Raw genomic sequence first — 17,627 nt, 5'->3', positions numbered from 1 at the left:
TCCTGTTTGGGTGGTCCTGGGAACTGAACCCAGGGAACTGAATATGCCAGGCAAGGCCTCTTTTACTGAGCCACATTCCCCATGCCCTTTCCATTTACTTTTCTTGGCTTTTTTTTTTTTTTCTTTCAGGAAAGAGACATCAACTCTCTCTATGATGTCAGCAGGATGTATGTGGACCCAAGCGAAATCAACCCTTCCATGGTAGAGTACCAGTCCTACCCACTAGACTGAGAGAGAGCCCTGCTCCCACCACTGGGCTCCATAGCAGTTATAACAGGGAGTATCTGGGACATCTGCCCATAACTAAAATTTCTTTTGAGACATGATGATGGGCAGCATTGCCGTGTGGTTTCATGGAGGTTAATAGAATTTCATCCAGACTCAACTGTGCTTTGCTAGGATCCTGAGCTTCTGTGAACCACCTTTGGGCCAAACAGCTTCTAATTAAAAAATCTTCCAAAATTTTCTTCCTGCTTGCTGATGGAGCCTGAGGTGTTTAAATTATGTCTGGTTCACTGACCTCCTTGCAAGGCAAATGCTATCTTGGATTTCCACCCTGCCTCTGTCTCTTAGCTTCATATAGGTAAAGGTGGATTTTGCTTTTTGCCTCCAGCTCCTCCTTGCATTGGGTCTGTCTCAAATTTAGTGGGGGAGGAACTATAGAAAATTTTCTGTCTGGTACACGTTTAGGGTGGTGGGCTCTGCTGAGACCCAAGACTGAGTTCCTTTCCTTTTTGAAAAAGAAAATTCTACTCCTCGGTAGAAGTAAATCTAGAGTGAGAAATGAAGGCTTCAGAAGCGATGTGCAGAGGTTAGCTAGTAGCAGCAGCTGTTCAGAGAGAAGGCTGTGCTGTGACGAGACACTGCTTGCCCAGTTGTGTAGGTGCTGGGCATTTCTCCAGCTCCCGGAGAGGAGTGTTGAGCTGGCCTCCACCTTCCTTACAGGGTGATAGACTCGGTTTATGCTGAAGGGCTTACATCTTTTTCCTTTTAAACATTATTTCATAAATCAGGGTCTACTCTCTCAAAGGAACTTCAGGCAGATGATATGGGAGAATGGGGACTGTAAGAATGATGTCACAGCCCCCACTTCCCAGCCCTGTACTGGAGATGGAACCCGAGGCCTCCTGTATGCTAGCTAGGCAGGTGATTTTTCACCGAGGTACATTTCCAGTGGCGCCCCGACGTGTTACTTTTTCCTGTGGAGACAGGGCCCAGGCTGACCTGGGTAAGTTCTCAGAACTGGAAAGATAACATGCAGGATAGCATGTAACGGCATGTAAGGCGTGTTGAAAACAAGGGTCAGTGTGGTTCTAAGCACTTAACCTTGGTTGGATCCTCATTGCCAACTCTGCAAAGCTGGTACCACGTGGGCACCCATTTTACAGGTGAGGGAATTGAGATTATTCAGCTACTACTGAGGTGACTGCAGGCAGCTGGATCTCTTGGCCTGCTGTCTTGGCCATGTGGATCTGCCTGGTTCCTGCATGGCCACATAGTGGCTAGCCAGCTCATTTCTCTGTAGTTCCTGAGGTCCTTTCTTGCTGTTCCAGAAAAGCAGCCTCTCTCTCATGCCATTCAGTAGCACCTCTGTCGGCCACAGCTGTGCCTCCCTGTCACCATGAGCCTGACTCTGGCCCTCACACCCAGAATGCCCAGGAGTAGTCTGGCCAGTGTCCAGTTGGAGTTCTCCACGGCAGGGCTTCTAGAAGCTGCAGAGCCCTTTATGGAGTCTGGTGGAGGATGGCAACACCTTGAAGTCACTGAGCCAGTTCTGAGTTTGGTTGGCCGTGGACAGGTTCTTCATCTCCTTGTGCCCCAGCTTTCTCATCTGTAAAGTGGGCTTGGTAGCAGCACCTCCCTATTGGGGTGGTTGTGATAACCGAGCCACTGTAAAGCAAAAGGTTCGGGACAGCACTCCTTGATGGCCAATGCCATGGGGTGGAGCCATTTTACCATCACATGAATTGTTTCATTGAATTTTTCCAGGAACTCTGTGAAATATATAAGACTGTAATTACCACTTCAGATGGAGAAATGGAGGTTTAGTAGGCTGGAACTACACAGACAGGAGTGAGCAGAGCAATGGTTACAGCTTCCATGTCTGATCAGTATCTAGTCTCCTAGAAGCAATTTTTCCGGAGTCCTGTCTCCTCTAGTGGGGAGGAAAGGGAAGCCAGGGATCCAAACAGACTTGGTAATTTTAGAGAGTTCCCGGTTAATATTTTCTGGCTGTGTGGGCGTTCCTTTTTTTTTTTTTTTTTTCCTTGTTTACTATTGTCAAATAATAGGCATCAAGAAAAGTCCTTGAAAATTCCACTTCAGTTCTTTCTTGTTCCTGCTGATACTGATCCCAGCTTTTGTTGTGTTGTTGTTTTGTTTGGGGAGTGGTGGGGGACGATGAGACAGAGTCTCTTCGTGTAGTTCAGGCAGGTCTCGAACTTGTGCTCCTCCTGTCTCAGCTGCCTAAGAACTGGGTCTTTGTGTAGGCACTGCTCATTATTTCAGCTGCTCTTGGGAACTGTCAATGCTGTGTAGATGGCTGACTAGGGAACAGGCCTGAGTAGAAATAGTGACCAGGTCACCAGCATGCCTAGGAAATAGTGTCTGAACTTCTAGGAGAGTCATTGAGTATAGTAGCTCTTTGGGGACTTTTGAGGTGGTGGGTGTGGCTTAATCTAAGAGGCTGTGTTGAGAAATTAGCAATGTTGTGCCTTGCTCATGGACCCCTTCCCCTTGTTAGGCTAGTCTGTCTCACTTCCTGGTAGACTTTGTGCAACTTTGGTTCCTACGCAATACCAACTCCTGCCAGAAGATGGCTCTGTAACCTTGCCCTCCAACATCCCTGGCTTCCTAACGTGAATTTAATGGTACAGGTTCTGCTTCCTGCGTTTACTCCTGTCATCCAAGTGTCCTTTCTCTCTCCCACCCCCCAAAGCCTCAGAGGACTGTGAAAGCACTCTATGATTACAAAGCCAAGCGCAGCGATGAGTTGACCTTCTGTCGTGGTGCCCTTATCCACAACGTCTCCAAGGAGCCAGGGGGATGGTAAGTCTAGTGAGGAAGGGGATCTTGGAGGTGAGCTTGGCTGGTCTCCTCTGTTGGTGACTCTCAGGTGCTGGGTGGAGCTCTGAGTTCTCTTGTCTCACATTCCAGATTGCTTTGACCTGTTGTGCTAAGTACTTGAGATGGTGTTTCTGTTCTTGGGTCCTTTGGGAAAAATAGAAAAAGAACACCCGTGCAGTGGCCAGTGCATCATATAATGCAACCCATATCACCATAAACTCGCTGTATTGTTGCAACTGCAGCTACTGTTTGCTGCGTTGTCTAATCTAATCTTCCTGACAACCCTTTTGCCATCAACTTAGAGAAATAAGTGGTAGTTGGCATTTACCCACAGTCCCTTGCCAGGTGACTTTACTCTGTGTCTTAATCTGTCCTAGTTAACCTAGTTAACTGCTGTATCAGAGACTCCCAAACCAATTAGGGGTAACAGATGATTTTTGTTTAGGTAGAGGCATTTTTTAAAATATATTTGTTATTTTTCTTTATTTTGCATATCGATCCCAGTTCCCTCTCTCTCCCTCCCTCCCTCCCATGCTCCCTGACCTCCCCTCTCATCCCATTTCCCCCCCCCCCCACTCCACAGGGAGGGTGATGCCTTCACCAAAATCTGTCAAGTCATTTGGAATAGGGTCTAGGCCCTCCCTCCTGCCTAGGTAGAGACCTTTTTGAGGGTGAAAGCAGTGTGGATATTATGTGGATAACAGTTATAAAGTTCTTGGTCCTAGGATCCAGGCATCCCAAGCCCAAGAAGGTCTGCAGAAAGGAAGGTGCTGTGGAGGGTGCAGAAAGGGCTAGCACTTGGCAGCCACTATGTGCCACACAGCTTTACTCTGCTTGTTCAGGCCGAAGTTGTAAATTAAATGCTTCCTGCTACTGCAGTGTACGGATTGGTTACAGCAAGGAAGATCTCAGGCACTGGGGAAGGCAGATGCATGGTTCTACATTAGGTGTAAGGTGTGTCTGCTCAGACAGTGGTGGGCACAGGTACCAGAGTAGCACAGATGAGCAGTTGCAAAGGCTCTAATGGACTTGGCTCCCAGGTTAGTAGCCTGCTTGTCAGGCCTATAGCTGGGCCCTCTGGAGTAAATGTCAATTGTGGGTCATAGAGAGCTCTGGCCTCAGACCCGTCTGGGCTGTAATGCCAGGCTATGGAGGCTGGAGCTTGTTGGATCTGGAGAGCTGTTCTGTGGTGTGGCTAGAGGTACTTTTGAAATGAGCCTTCTGGCTGCAGAAAGCAGCCCAGTGGGTAGCCTGTTTGAAAGGAGGAGGCCCTGCTGTCAGGAATGGACTTGGGGGAGAGTGTGGAGGTGGCCAGTGTGGTAGTCACAGCACATCCACAGAAGGATTACGTCATGCCACTGGCACTGTGAGGAGAGTGTGGGTGTGCCGTTCCAGCTGAGTGGTAATACGAACACTATTTCTCTTGTGGTGCTGGGCATGGGACCCGGGCACAGTGCTCCATTGTTGAGTACCACCCCAAGCCTCTCATTGACAGATTCTAGGCAAGTATATGTCTAATACCGAGCTGCAAGCTGAGCCTAAGAATGAGTGCTGTCATAACACTGCTGTGTGCCGGATGCTCTTCAAAGCTTTTGGTGTACGGTGACCTGGACAGTCCTAATAAAATCTAAGGCGCCTCCAGAATTACCCTACTTTACAGATGAGGAGCCTACAGTATGGAACACTGGGATTTCTTTTTTAAAAAGTATTTATTCTTATTACTTTTAAAATATGAGTAAATTTATGTGTCTCTGTGTGGGCATGTGACTGAGGGTGCAGTGCCCAGAGAAGCCAGAAGAGGGCAGCAGATCTTCCGGAGCTGGAGTTAATAGCTGCCTGGTATGGATGCTGAGCCATCTCTCCAGCCCCAAGCAGCAAGGATTTCATTGCAGACCATTTGGCCCCAAAACTATCTCAGCCTTCCTGCAAGTGGAGGTGGGAGCTCTCTGAGAGGGTCTTGGCCCCTGTTAAACTTTGACCACACAGTGATGCCAATGCCAGAGTCTAGTTAGGAGGAGCAAGTTTTCAGTCATCCAACAACATGTGTTTTTAAAAGGCATATACTCCCTTTGAAATGCTGTCATCACAGATCATGGCAGCTTGGTCACTCAGAGGTGAGCAGACTAAGCCCTCCGTGTCCATGCTTCTCTGCAGGTGGAAAGGGGACTATGGGACCCGGATCCAGCAGTACTTCCCATCCAACTACGTAGAGGATATCTCAGCAGGTGATGCTGAGGAGATGGAGAAGCAGGTGCGTCTCCATTTACTGTTGCTGAGGCTTTTGGAGGAGTCCCTGGAGTTGTCTCGGGGTGGGGTGGGGTGGGGTGAAGAAGACTTTTGACATGTACTTGTTGGGCAGAGCTCGGCAGGGGAACTGGCAGACTGGTGCAGAAATTGGGACTGGCCCCAAGTTGTGGGTGAACGTCTCCGTGACAAGCCAGTTGTGTTTTAATCAGGCGGTCTTGGGCTGAAAAGCACAGGAGAATTCCCACTGGAGTGGAAGTGGCCAGACGGGGAATTTGTCCTCTGCTCAAAGCAATGTGCAAATGAAACACATTCAGTTTAGGGAGCCAGACATGCAGAACGTGCTTGGCATGAGGAAGGAGCAGTGCCTTCCTGGAAGGTGAGACAGGGCCTCCTGGTGACTTTGTAAGCCAGGCTTTGCTACCTAGCCACCTTTTATCACAATGCTCCCAGTGGAAGGAAGCGGCCCCAACTTCATCAGTCTGCCCCTGTGTGTAATGTGGACACACATTCCTTTAGAGCCCATAGTGTTTATTTCCTAAGGGTGACAAGGCAACCGGGAAGGACTTCCTGGAGGAAGTAACGTTTGATCCTTAAAAGTGAAGCTGGGGTCATCAGCAGGAGATGAGCATAGAGAGGCACAGCCTAAGCCAGAATGTGGTGATGGGAAGGCACTTGTATCCAGGATGCTTGGACTGGGACAAGGACAGGACCCCTTACTGCATCTGTATGTCATTACAAGCCTGGTGGAGAAGGTTGGGGCAGTACAGCAATGGCAGCAGCTTTCCCGTCTTAGCTAGACCCCAGGATGCTTCAAGTCTGCAACAGGGAGCCGGGCTGAGAAGGTTGGCCAGAGCTTGGAAAGCCTCAGAAACCAGATGGTAGACAACAGCTGTTGTTTTCCAGAGGACATGGGGAGCCACAGAAGGCTCTTGAGATGGAGGAGTAGCAGGCCAAATGGTCTCATTTCAAATGTATATCAGATAAGGGCTCTGCCATGGGGTTCGAAATTTGTTCTAGAATTCACAAGGTGTGATTTTGTGGGTTGGGAAACTTGACACAGAGACTGTGGCTGCCTACGCACTGCTGGGTCCCCATTGTCTCCATGCTTTGGTAAGAGTGTCCTCCCTGTGGACATTGTAATGAATATGTATTTTAAGCAACTCCACAGGTAGTGGTGCCGCTAAATGGCATGTTCTAGAAACTGGTTGTCGTTTTATTATTCTGTTTATGACTACTGAGAATTGGGTCTGGTTTCCTCACAGATTATTGAAGACAATCCCCTTGGGTCTCTCTGCAGAGGCATATTGGACCTTAATACCTACAATGTTGGTATGTACACATGTTTTCTTAGCCTGATTCCAGTATAGATCCACCCACCCATCCTGCCAGGCCTGACTCAGGACTAGCCCAAGCAGGGAGGTGGCTGGCACTAGTTCTGTGCCTCCAGACTTATGTGACACGCTGGCTAAAGCCAAATGCATGGGAACCAGTGGGTCCCTGATAGTGAGGCTGGCTGCTACCATCTGCTAATACAGGACTGTTTGGCCCCTAAGAACACCGGTGACTTAGCTGTCATGTCAACATCTGCTTTTCAGAGAGCTGAGTGAGCTGTTTGTTGGTCAGGCTGTGATGGACCCTGGGGTTGGGAGCCGTGGCCTCTGAGCTCCTAACGCTGAGTGCCTGCCTCTTTTCTCTGGACCTGCAAGAAACCTGTTCTGCCCTCAGCATGTGTGCCACCAGGGATGTGACAGTGTGTTCTGTGTGGGGATAAGCCATGATTTATATGCAGCAGCTCCCTGTGTTCAGGGCATGTCCACATTTAAATGGGCACATTGCAGCTCCCATGGTTGCTGCTTCCTGCTGTTTGCAGCTGCAAGTAGGCAAGGGACATGGTCCAGGCATAAAGCCCAAACTCTCCTCAGCCCACTGATTCTTGAACTGGGTCCTCTCTTTTCTGGGGTGCCTGAGCATGGCCCCCTTGGATTCCCATGATAGCAACCCTGGGATTCTCCTTCCTGTGCTGCCAGCACTTTCTTTCTGCCTTTATTTCCTTCTTCCTTTTCCTGCCCTGTGACCCCAGTAGGGAAGGTGGAGGGTGTTTGCTCCCGATGAGAAAAAGGGTAAGTTCCTGGCAAGTTCCCAGATGTACCAGCACCAGAGGACTCTATTCTCACCTCCATAGCTGATGCCCTGTGTTGTCTCCTTCCCTGTACTGTCCTATTAGAAGACATGAGGCTGTCACTTAGCAGTAGGGACTTGTCATCAGGCTGGATCTGCCTTTCAGCTCTGCTAGTGTGACTTCCCAAATGGTGCTGTCTCTTGAGCCGCAGTTTCTCAAACCCTCTGTAAGATAAATGTCTAATGTCCCCATGAGGTTTGCTAAAGGCTAAAAACTACACAGCGTAGTCATCTGCCCAGGATGTTACCTCAGAGGCCAGAAAGTTCAGCCACCAATACTGGGCAGGTCAGTTCCTCTCTAAAATGGCTGTCTTTGCTTGTCAACTGCCAGCCAACTTGGTGTGCACCAGCTAGTGGCCCCATGGCTCCTGACTCTCCTCCACTCCTCTCCTTTCTCTGCTAGGGATGTTGTTCCTTGGATTTAAGGTTTTCCTAGGTCCAGCACATCTTACCTTGAGATAGTTGGTATATCAACAAAAATTCTATTGCTGAATAAGTTTATATTTACAGGGACAGAGGCCTGACATATGTCTTTGGAGGATACAGCTCAGCTCAAATGCTCACTCAACTTTAGCAATAATTTGTACAAAATGTTCAGACATTGCCGACTGGAAGTCAGGGGTCCCCATCAGGGTGGACTGTGATGGTAGCTGTGGCAGTTCTAGTGGTCACTAGAGAAGAGGACAGTGTGAGGTGTGGTCTCTGTGGCCATCTATTTGGCCTATCACGGCTGACTTTCTTTACCCTCTGTCTACAGTGAAGGCCCCGCAGGGGAAAAACCAGAAAGCGTTCGTCTTCATCCTGGAGCCTAAGAAGCAGGGGGACCCTCCTGTGGAGTTTGCCACCGACCATGTGGAGGAGCTGTTTGAGTGGTTTCAGAGCATCCGGGAGATCACTTGGAAGATTGACACCAAGGTGGGCCCAAGCACACTGGGGACCAGGGTGTCTGCCTGTTCCAGCCTCTGCTGCTCTGCTGAGGCCAGGCATAGGTTCAGAGGCCATTGTTGTGTTTCAAAGAGACCCTGGGTTCTAAACTCTAGTGCTGGCTACAGGAGGTGTTTTAATGGCATTGTTGCTAATTGGCTGGCCAGTGATGACAGAGTTCTAACATGGGGCAGGCAGGGTTAAAGTAGGGACTTTGGATCAGGCCAGCAGCTTACAAATCTGGTCTTGATATTGGCTGTGTAGCTCAGAGTTGGATGTAATTCTGTCTCTTGGGATGTATGGACCACTCTATACACTATACCCAAAGTACTCAGCATAGGATGCTAGAAGCCAGTGACGTCCCAGATGCTGATGGTTTTATAAAAAATGTTCTCTTGGGCACTGCCTTGGCCAACAATGGCTGCTAGAGTCTGCAGTTGTGTGAGTAGGTCACTCGGTGCAGGAAAAGGAGAAATTACTCCTTACCTGATCGCATTGTGCAGTGGGTGTGTGGAGGGGACCCCTCCCTCACCTCACCCTAGTTCATGTGCTTGGCCTGGGGAGACAGCCCTCTGCACTGAGCTGTGCTGGGTTAGCTGGAGGCAAGGGGGAGGCTGCCTACAGAAGTGGGCATAGTGGGCTCTGTGGGTCCCATTATGATAATAGGCTTTAAGGGAGGGGACACAACAGGAGGCAGAGGGCACACTGTGATGACAAAAGTCCCTTCTTCTGCTCTCTCATCTCCACCTACTGAAGATTGGTCTTGAACTTCAGCTTCTCATGCCTCACCCAATCACAGGCTGGGGTTAAAGCCACGCTCTTCTACTTGTGACTCCCCATTTATTGTTTAATTTAGAATCATGTGTGTGTGTGTGTGTGTGTGCATGTATGTGTATGCATGTGAGCCTGTGTGCATGCATGTGTATGCATGTGTGCATGCATATATATGTGTGAGCATTGTGCATGCATGTGTATGTGTATATAGGTGCGAATGCATAGTGTGTATGTACAGGTGTAAATGTATGATGTGTGCATATATGTGAGTGCATGTCTGTGTGTGTGTGTGTGTGTGTATGTGTGTTATACAGGTGTGAATGCCGGTGTATGAGTGTGGAAGAGAGGATGGTTTTGGATGTCATCCTCTACTATTCCTTCACTTACTTCTTTGAGGCAGGGTTTCACCCTCATGCTGGCAACAAAAGCCTTAGCAATCTTCCTGCCTCTTCCCCACCAACAGTGTTGGGATGCAGTTGTGAATGGCTACACCTGGCTTATTATATGGGTGCTGGGATCTGAACTTAGGTCGTTATGGTTGCAGAATGAGCTGTATTAATCATTGGGCCATCTCTCCAGCCCATACCTACTTTTTTTTTCTTTTTTGGTATTTCAAGACAGGGTTTCTCTGTATTGCTTTGGAGCCTGTCCTGGAACTATCTCTGTAGACAATGCTGGATTTGAACTCACAGAGATCCACTTGCCTCTGCCTCCCGAGTCCTGGGATTAAAGGCGTGTGCCACCAATGCTAGGCAACCTATGTACTTTTGAGAGCATTGGCAGGACTATCCTAGACTGCAAGCCCTGATGGGAGCAGCATGGTGGAGAACCTTCAGAGGATAGAGGAAGGCAGGGTTATCTTCAGGGCAGGAAATTACCCAACCCTGGGTGCTTAGGGCATGTGTGGGAGAGCTTGTTGGGTGGGCCAGGAGCATGCATGTGCAGATGTCAGCTCCATGCTGTATTGCTTGCTACAGGAGAACAACATGAAGTACTGGGAGAGAAACCAGTCCATCGCCATCGAGCTCTCTGACTTGGTTGTCTACTGTAAGCCAACCAGCAAAACCAAGGACCATTTGGGTAAGTCTCCTGAGACCCAGCTGGGGTGAGCTCTGAGGCTGGGAGAGCATGGGGATCATTCACTTTGCTTCCTAAAGGATCCAGGAAGAAGTCCTTTGGTTTCCCCATAACTATAACATTGGAAGCTCTAAACAAAACTAAATTATAATCTACCTAGAAAGAAAGGCTACAGGAAATCAGGTCTCTTTTGATTGCCTGCAATCCTCTTTGTAGTGCTGGACACTGCCAAAATGCAAATGATACTAGTTAAGGTGTCACAGCCTTAGGTATCTTTGTGTACATGGTTTTTGTTTTGTTTTGATTTTTGTTTTTGTTGTTGTTCTTACTTTTATGTTGCTTTTATAAAACACCATGACCAAGACAACTTCTCATAGAACAAAGACTTCATTTGGGCTTAGAGTTCTAGGTTCTAGAGGAATAAGAAAGAGAGAAAGAGAGAAAGAGAGAAATAGGGAGGGAAGAAAGGAGAGAGAGAGAGAGAGAGAGAGAGAGAGAGAGAGAGAGAGAGAGAGAGAGAGAAAGAGAGAGAAAGAGAGAGAGAGAGAGAGGACCAGGAATGGCATGAGGCTTTGGAACCTCAAGCCTGTCCCTCAGTGATGTACCTCCCCAAGCAAAGCCACACTTCCTAAACCTCCCCTAACAGTGCCATTGACTGGGGACTGAGTATTCAAATACATGGGGGACATTCTCATTCAAACCTCCACAGTGTGTGCTCTAGTCTCATTCCCATTGCTGTGATAAAGTACCCGGTCATGTCTTATCCACAATTAAGCGTAGAGAGAGCATAGCTAATCCACGCTTAGCATGCAGCTAGCTTTCTCTTCACACAGTCCACAGCCCCAAGCCTGCCTACTTTCAGGTTGAGTCTACCCACATCAGATACAGCAGTCCAGACCATCCCCCCACAGGTGCATCAACAGGCTAACCTGATCTAGACTTTCTGCCCAGGGATTCCAGTTGACAGTTAAAACCACCCATCATGGCAGGTGTAGTCTGTGTGGAGGCCAGAGGCCAATCTTGGCTGTCATTCCTTAGCTGCTGTCCATCTTGCTTGTTTTTCTTCTTCTTCTTCTTCTTCTTCTTCTTCTTCTTCTTCTTCTTCTTCTTCTTCTTCTTCTTCTTCTTCTTCTTCTTCTTCTTTTTGAGATAGGCTCTGTCACTGGGCTTGGAATCAGCAAGCAGGCTAGGCTGACTGGTCAGCGAGCTCTGTGGATCTCCCTTCTGTAAGCCCCCACATAGTGCACACTGCCATGCCTGGCTTTTCCCCCCGTAACTTGTGGGCTCAAACTCAAGACCTGCTTAGATAGTTGGCACTTTTACTGAGTGGGCCATCTTTCTATTCCTTTAATGTCTTTTCAAGAGAGTCCTGGGTCCCTTTTGTTACCTGGGCCTCTGTCACTGCACCCAGAAGCAAGGGTGACCTTCTCCTCTGGCAATGTTCTATTGCTGTGAAGAGCAATAGAACCCTTGGCAACTCTTACAAAGGAAAGCATTTAACTGGATTGTTTACAGATTCAGAGGTCAGTCCATTGTCATCATGGAAGGAAGCATGGTATCATGTAGGGTTCTGTATCTGGATCCACAGGCATCAGAGAGAGAGAGAGAGAGAGAGAGAGAGAGAGAGAGAGAGAGAGAGAGAGAGAGAGAGAGAGAGAGAGAGAGCCACTGATTGGGCCCTGGAAACCTCAAAGCCCACCCACAGTGGCACACTTCCTCCAACAAGGCCACACCTACTCCAACAAGGCCACACCAGCAATAGTGCCTCTCTCTGGTGACCAAGCACTGAGATCTGTGAGCCCATGGGGGCCATGCTTATTTAAACCACCACATCTTCTCTGCAGAAAACCCTGACTTCCGAGAAATTCGCTCCTTTGTGGAGACAAAGGCGGACAGCATTGTGCGGCAGAAGCCCATCGCTCTGTTGCGGTACAATCAGAAAGGCCTCACACGTGTTTACCCTAAGGGACAGAGAGTTGACTCTTCAAACTACGACCCCTTCCGCCTGTGGCTGTGTGGCTCCCAGATGGTGGCACTCAATTTTCAGACTGCAGGTAAAGGATGCTGGTAGCCAGCCTGTTCAGACCAGGCAGTGGCCCTGTCATAGCCTGTAAAGTCAGCTGGGCAGCTGGTGGGATGTGTTGTTTCTGAACAAGTGACTGGGCCTGTCAAGGCTGAACTTGAACACTGGTCAGGGCAAAGCCCCTGAGCTGAGTGGATGCTTGGCTGAAGCAGGCTCTGTGCTCATGAGTGACAGAAGTGTTATCATTCTTGCCTAGGAAGGAAACACAACAGCTTCTTTAACTAGCAAGTGTAGGAGTGGCTTGCAGCCTCAGGGTTGGCTGGATCCAGTACTGTGGCTCTCTTACCCCTCCTCTTTGTGTGGTGTTTTCTTTCTGAGGGCTTCAGGCTCACACACACCCTCTCCAGAAACTTACATAGTAGGGAAAACCCATGCACACAAATTTTTCGATTTTGCTCTTTGCATCCTGTGGATTCTCTTATAGCTACTTGGATCCCACAGAAGGGAGCTGAAGTTTATTTAACAACCGCTCCCAACCCAGACATCTGTAGGTTCCATCCCTGTCTACCACAGACCCCACTGCCTCCTGAGCCCTCCCATGAGCCTTGTTCCCAGGTATAGGTGCAGATACCTCTTACTCGTAGGGCAGTTCCCAAGAAGCTCACATTTTGATAAACTGCCCCAAGATGTTCAGGATACAAATGCCTGTATCCTGTGGCATTTGCCCAGTTCCTCCTCTAGACTGGCTGGAATCATGCCCTCTGGTGTAACTTCACTCCTGTGCTTTTATGAAGCTCTTTCAGTCTTTGCCCATCTAGTGAAAACTGATGTTAAATTGTAGTTACAGTTCCTGGTTAAGGCGTTGCTTTGAGTAACATTCACCCTTCCCCATCACCAACTCAAGGGACTGTTTGCATTGGTTTTCCTGCAAGGTGGTGGTCCTTTTGCCCAGTGTATTCCACAGAGATGGCTTTTTTTTTTTTTTTTAAGCCTCTGAATGAATACCTGCCTGTTATTTGAACTGGGATGATTGACCTTTAAGACAAATTTATGTGTCTTATGTGTATGTGTGGGCGTGTATGCCATGGCGCATATGTGACAGTCAGAGGACAACTTTGTAGAATTTCTTCTTCTATCTGGGGACCACACTCAGGCCACCAGCCTTGCATGGCCAGCACTTGCTGAGCCACTTTAACCTTGAACTCTAATGATTTACCTTGAAGTGTTTTCTAAGTTCTGGGTGTGGAACTTGGGGTTTATATATGCCAAGCCAATGTTCTACCCCTGAATAACACCCCTTTTTAGCAGATTCTAATTTATTAAGGTTTACGAGGTTGTTTCCTGATGTGAGGTTCTTTTTAGATGCATTTCATATTTCCTTGGAGTCAGATGTCTTTTTTCGAACAGTTGCTCCAAATCATCATAGGAAGGTCATGTAACCTATGCCCATGCGCACCTAGAAGCTGGTGTCCCCTGGCTGCCCCATAGCTGCCCTGTGCTCTCCTTTCAGACAAATACATGCAGATGAACCACGCGTTGTTTTCACTCAATGGGCGGACAGGCTATGTCCTACAGCCTGAGAGCATGCGGTCTGAGAAGTATGACCCGATGCCACCGGAGTCCCAGAGGAAGATCTTGATGACACTCACTGTCAAGGTAGAGTGGCCACATGGGCCGGTCTTCTTGGACGTTGGTGACACTCTTGGCTCTGTCAAGCCACTACCATTTTGACAGTACTTCAGGCTCATATAGTTGACCCAGGATCATTCTGGGATAACCCACTTTAAACCCTGTCTGGGTGTGAGGTGTGTATTTGGGGTTCTTGTGAGGTCAGTTCATCTCCCCGTTGCCTTAGAGACATCAGAGCTCTTTTTAAGTTAATCCAGTTCTTAGCATTTGGGGAAGATGTGAGAGAGTTCAGAAGATCCAGGAAGCTTAGATGAGATGGGCTAGGGACATAGCTTCATTTTTTTTGGAGTGCTTGTCCAGTATGCGTGAAGCTCTGGGAGCACCAGGGATCCAGAGGCAGGAGATATGTCATGAGGGTAAAGCCACCCCTGTCTATGCAGTAGATTTGAAGCCAGCTTAGGATAAATGAAACCTCATTTTAGGAATGAGGACCTTAAAGAAAGGTCCATTATAAACATAGCCCCCCACTGTCCTCATCTGGGAAATGCAGTGTCATGCTACCCATGTACCTGTGCTCAGGTGAGACTGTCCTGTTGAGTCACATGGCCTCAGCTCTGGTCAAGGTCTGGGAAGCTATTGTCACTCCCTATCATCTAACAGTGATGGCGGGTTGGTCAGCATCCATGCCTGAGTCCTGTGGCAACTTTTCCACTGAGTAAGGGTAGCTTTGAACTTGTACAGCCTGACTCTAGAATCCTGAAAAATTCATAAAGCACTACTTTGTGAGTTCAGAATTCCAATCCTTACCTTCCATGTCATAGGTTCTTGGTGCACGACACCTCCCCAAACTAGGGCGGAGTATTGCCTGTCCCTTTATAGAGGTGGAAATCTGTGGGGCTGAGTATGACAGCAACAAGTTCAAGACAACGGTTGTGAGTAAGTAATTGGCTCTTTCTGTTTGTGTGGGTGTGCCCAGGTGCTTGCAGAGGTCAGACATCAGATGCCTTCCTCAATCATTCTCCATCTTAGTTTTTGAGATAGGATCTCTCTATGAACCTAGAGCTCATCAATTCAGCTACACTGGCAGTGTAGGAGGCTCCAGGGGTCTGCCTGTGTCTTCCCCAGCACTGGCTTACAGACATGTGCTTAGCTTGGATACAGATGCTGGGCTCTGAACTTGGGTTGTCTTGCTTATGGCAGGCACTGGGCTGAAGCATCTCCCCAGCCCCGCTGGTCCTTTATTTGAAGGTTAAGGGAACAGACTCCAATGTGGGTTACCGATCCTCAGGGATTATATGATGTACTTTTGCCGTTGCACATACCCCCTCCCCCCCCATACCCCCAGCCTGCCTTCAACCTCTAGTTGAGGAAGAAGAGCCACCTGCCTAACTGCTGGACATGCCCAGGGAACAACTCAGGTGGAGAGCAGTTAAACTGGCCTATTTATAGTGTGGCAGGTTTACTGTGTGTCTTGCCTTATAAGGCTGGCATCCATGAGAACAACCAACATACTTCTATGGGGCTATGAGGCCCCTAGCTCACTTTCCTCCTCATGTCAAGGGATGCAGCTCACAGGTGCTCTGCCCATCTCTTTTCTTGGTATGAGTCTACATAGAGTTCCACTCAGCACCTGCCCCCTTCTCTTCTCCTATCCCATGAGATGAGATGGGTGAGATGGCAGCATATTCCTCTGCTCATGGAAGGCTGGCCTGCAGCAGGATTGCTTGCTGGGAAAGAAATGACAAAAGATAACTCTTCAGGGCTTCTTAGATCAGGGTGCAGATGTAAATTAAATTTACTAGACTGTGGAGGGATTGAAGCTGAGGCTGCAGAGGCCATCTTACCTTGAGGAGGCCGGGCACATGCATTAGTAACAAGTTTTGGTCTTTTTCAGATGACAACGGCCTCAGCCCTGTCTGGGCTCCAACGCAGGAGAAGGTGACATTTGAAATTTATGATCCAAACCTTGCATTCCTCCGCTTTGTGGTTTACGAGGAGGACATGTTCAGTGACCCCAACTTCCTGGCTCATGCCACATACCCCATTAAAGGGATCAAGTCAGGTAAGGACCATTAGCAAAGATGTTCAGTGTGGAGGAGCCAAGTTTAAAAAGTTGTAAAAAGAACACACTAGCATCTTTCCTGGTTCAGGTTAAGCCACGACAAAGCCGATGGAGTGGGCATTAAGCACAGGGATGGGGAGAAAGTGGAGAAAGGCTGAGTCCTTGTTCGTCATCAGTGAGCAAAACATCAGTTACTCCATCCTCAACCTGACACTGTTTGGTTTCATTGTGAGATGCCTCAGGCAGTTTGTCTTCATTAGCAGCTGAAGAAATACGTTCTTCCACAAGCCATGCGTGTTTCTGGCAGCATCCTAAGGATGAGGCTCCTAGCTAGCATCCACAGCATCTAACTCACTTAAGCATTCTGAGATTACTGTCTTCTACTAGACTCAGAGGCTGACCTAGTTCTTAGATTTCTTTTTATGCTGAACACAATACAAAACCCCTTCCTGCCTTATGAAGGGACAGTGTGTGCTTGCTTGACACAATGTCAAAGTAGATCACATAAGAGATAAATCTGGGCATCTCTCAGCCCTCATCAGAGCAGCTTCCTTTTAAGGTAGATGGTAATAAATGCAGAGAATAGGAGCCCATTCTCTGCATTGATTCTGTATAGGACATCTATGCCACTCTCTTCCCCAAAGCTCAGGGATCATTGAGGAAGAGGAGACAGAAAGATTGTCAGAGCTACAGATGTCTGTAGCTGTACACACAAGACTCATACAAGATGAAGCTGACCCAAATCACAGCACAGATGGGAAAGGGCTCATGAAGTCCCTCTCCTCAATGAGGAGCTGTTAGTAACTGATGCCGGTTGGGAGAGAGAGAGAGTTCCATCTTCTTCAGGGATTCAGCTCCTGAGAAGTTAACCCTGCTCCAGTAGATGGTTCCACACCTGTGCATAAGTGCACTCAGTGCATAAACAAAACAGAAAACCAACCAACAAACAAAAGCCCAATAACAACCAAAACTTGCTGTACTGAATTTTTCCAGTACAGCTAAGACTCTTCCCAGACCTCGAAGTTCTCTGAAGGTGGCCAGCCTTAGGGTATGGTTTCTCTCAGTTTCTCTGGATTTCACATATGATCTAACACACAGGTGGACTGCATGGTAATTTCTTCCTTCCTTATCCACAGCATTGCTGATTCATAACACAGACATCATAGGTCCTTCTGGATTCCCCCAGGAGGTCACTGTTCCCTTGTTTCCAAGAGCAGTCGTTTTTCAAGAGAAAGAAATTACTATCATTTTTGTCATTTATATCAAATTACTGTCTTTTGATGTTTGGGAGCTTGGGCTCTTCTCTGTTCTCAACTGGGTCTTTTGAAAACTTGGACCACACCACCTCTTCTCTCGTAAAGTCTGTCAGCTTCTCCAGCCATTTCTCCCATTCCTTGCTAGCCCCATCTCCAAGTAGCAGATGTGTTAGGAGCTCCTATTAGAAAATGCTAATTGCTGGCTTCTCAGTGTGATGTCCTGAGCAGTGTTGAGCAAAGGAGGCTGGCCCCGGCTGCCTGTCTTACAGCTGAAGACCCCAACACCTTCATGAGAGTCGGGAGATGTTCAAAGCCTCGTTTCTATTTATCAGTTTAGAAGTAGCATTTGAGCACATTATAGCAATAGTAACAACAAACATGTTGTGATGAT

At 48.1% G+C, this 17,627-nt stretch overlaps 1 protein-coding gene across 1 annotated transcript in view; it reads left to right on the top strand.

Annotated features, from left to right (window-relative positions):
- Plcg2 (phospholipase C gamma 2) overlaps nt 1-17,627 on the top strand; it is a 134,605-nt gene that overhangs the window by 100,879 nt on the left and 16,099 nt on the right. Inside the window, exons 21-30 of the mRNA XM_051201733.1 lie at nt 130-201; nt 2,939-3,048; nt 5,221-5,317; nt 6,576-6,642; nt 8,249-8,406; nt 10,167-10,269; nt 12,111-12,320; nt 13,800-13,945; nt 14,740-14,854; nt 15,813-15,980. Of these exons, the coding sequence (XP_051057690.1) occupies nt 130-201; nt 2,939-3,048; nt 5,221-5,317; nt 6,576-6,642; nt 8,249-8,406; nt 10,167-10,269; nt 12,111-12,320; nt 13,800-13,945; nt 14,740-14,854; nt 15,813-15,980 (1,246 nt within the window). The remainder of the gene's footprint in view (nt 1-129; nt 202-2,938; nt 3,049-5,220; nt 5,318-6,575; nt 6,643-8,248; nt 8,407-10,166; nt 10,270-12,110; nt 12,321-13,799; nt 13,946-14,739; nt 14,855-15,812; nt 15,981-17,627) is intronic.

The sequence above is a fragment of the Phodopus roborovskii genome, unplaced genomic scaffold (assembly GCF_943737965.1).
Source record: "Phodopus roborovskii unplaced genomic scaffold, PHOROB, whole genome shotgun sequence".
NCBI lineage: Eukaryota > Metazoa > Chordata > Mammalia > Rodentia > Cricetidae > Phodopus > Phodopus roborovskii.
This window is presented reverse-complemented; position numbering and strand designations above follow the sequence as displayed.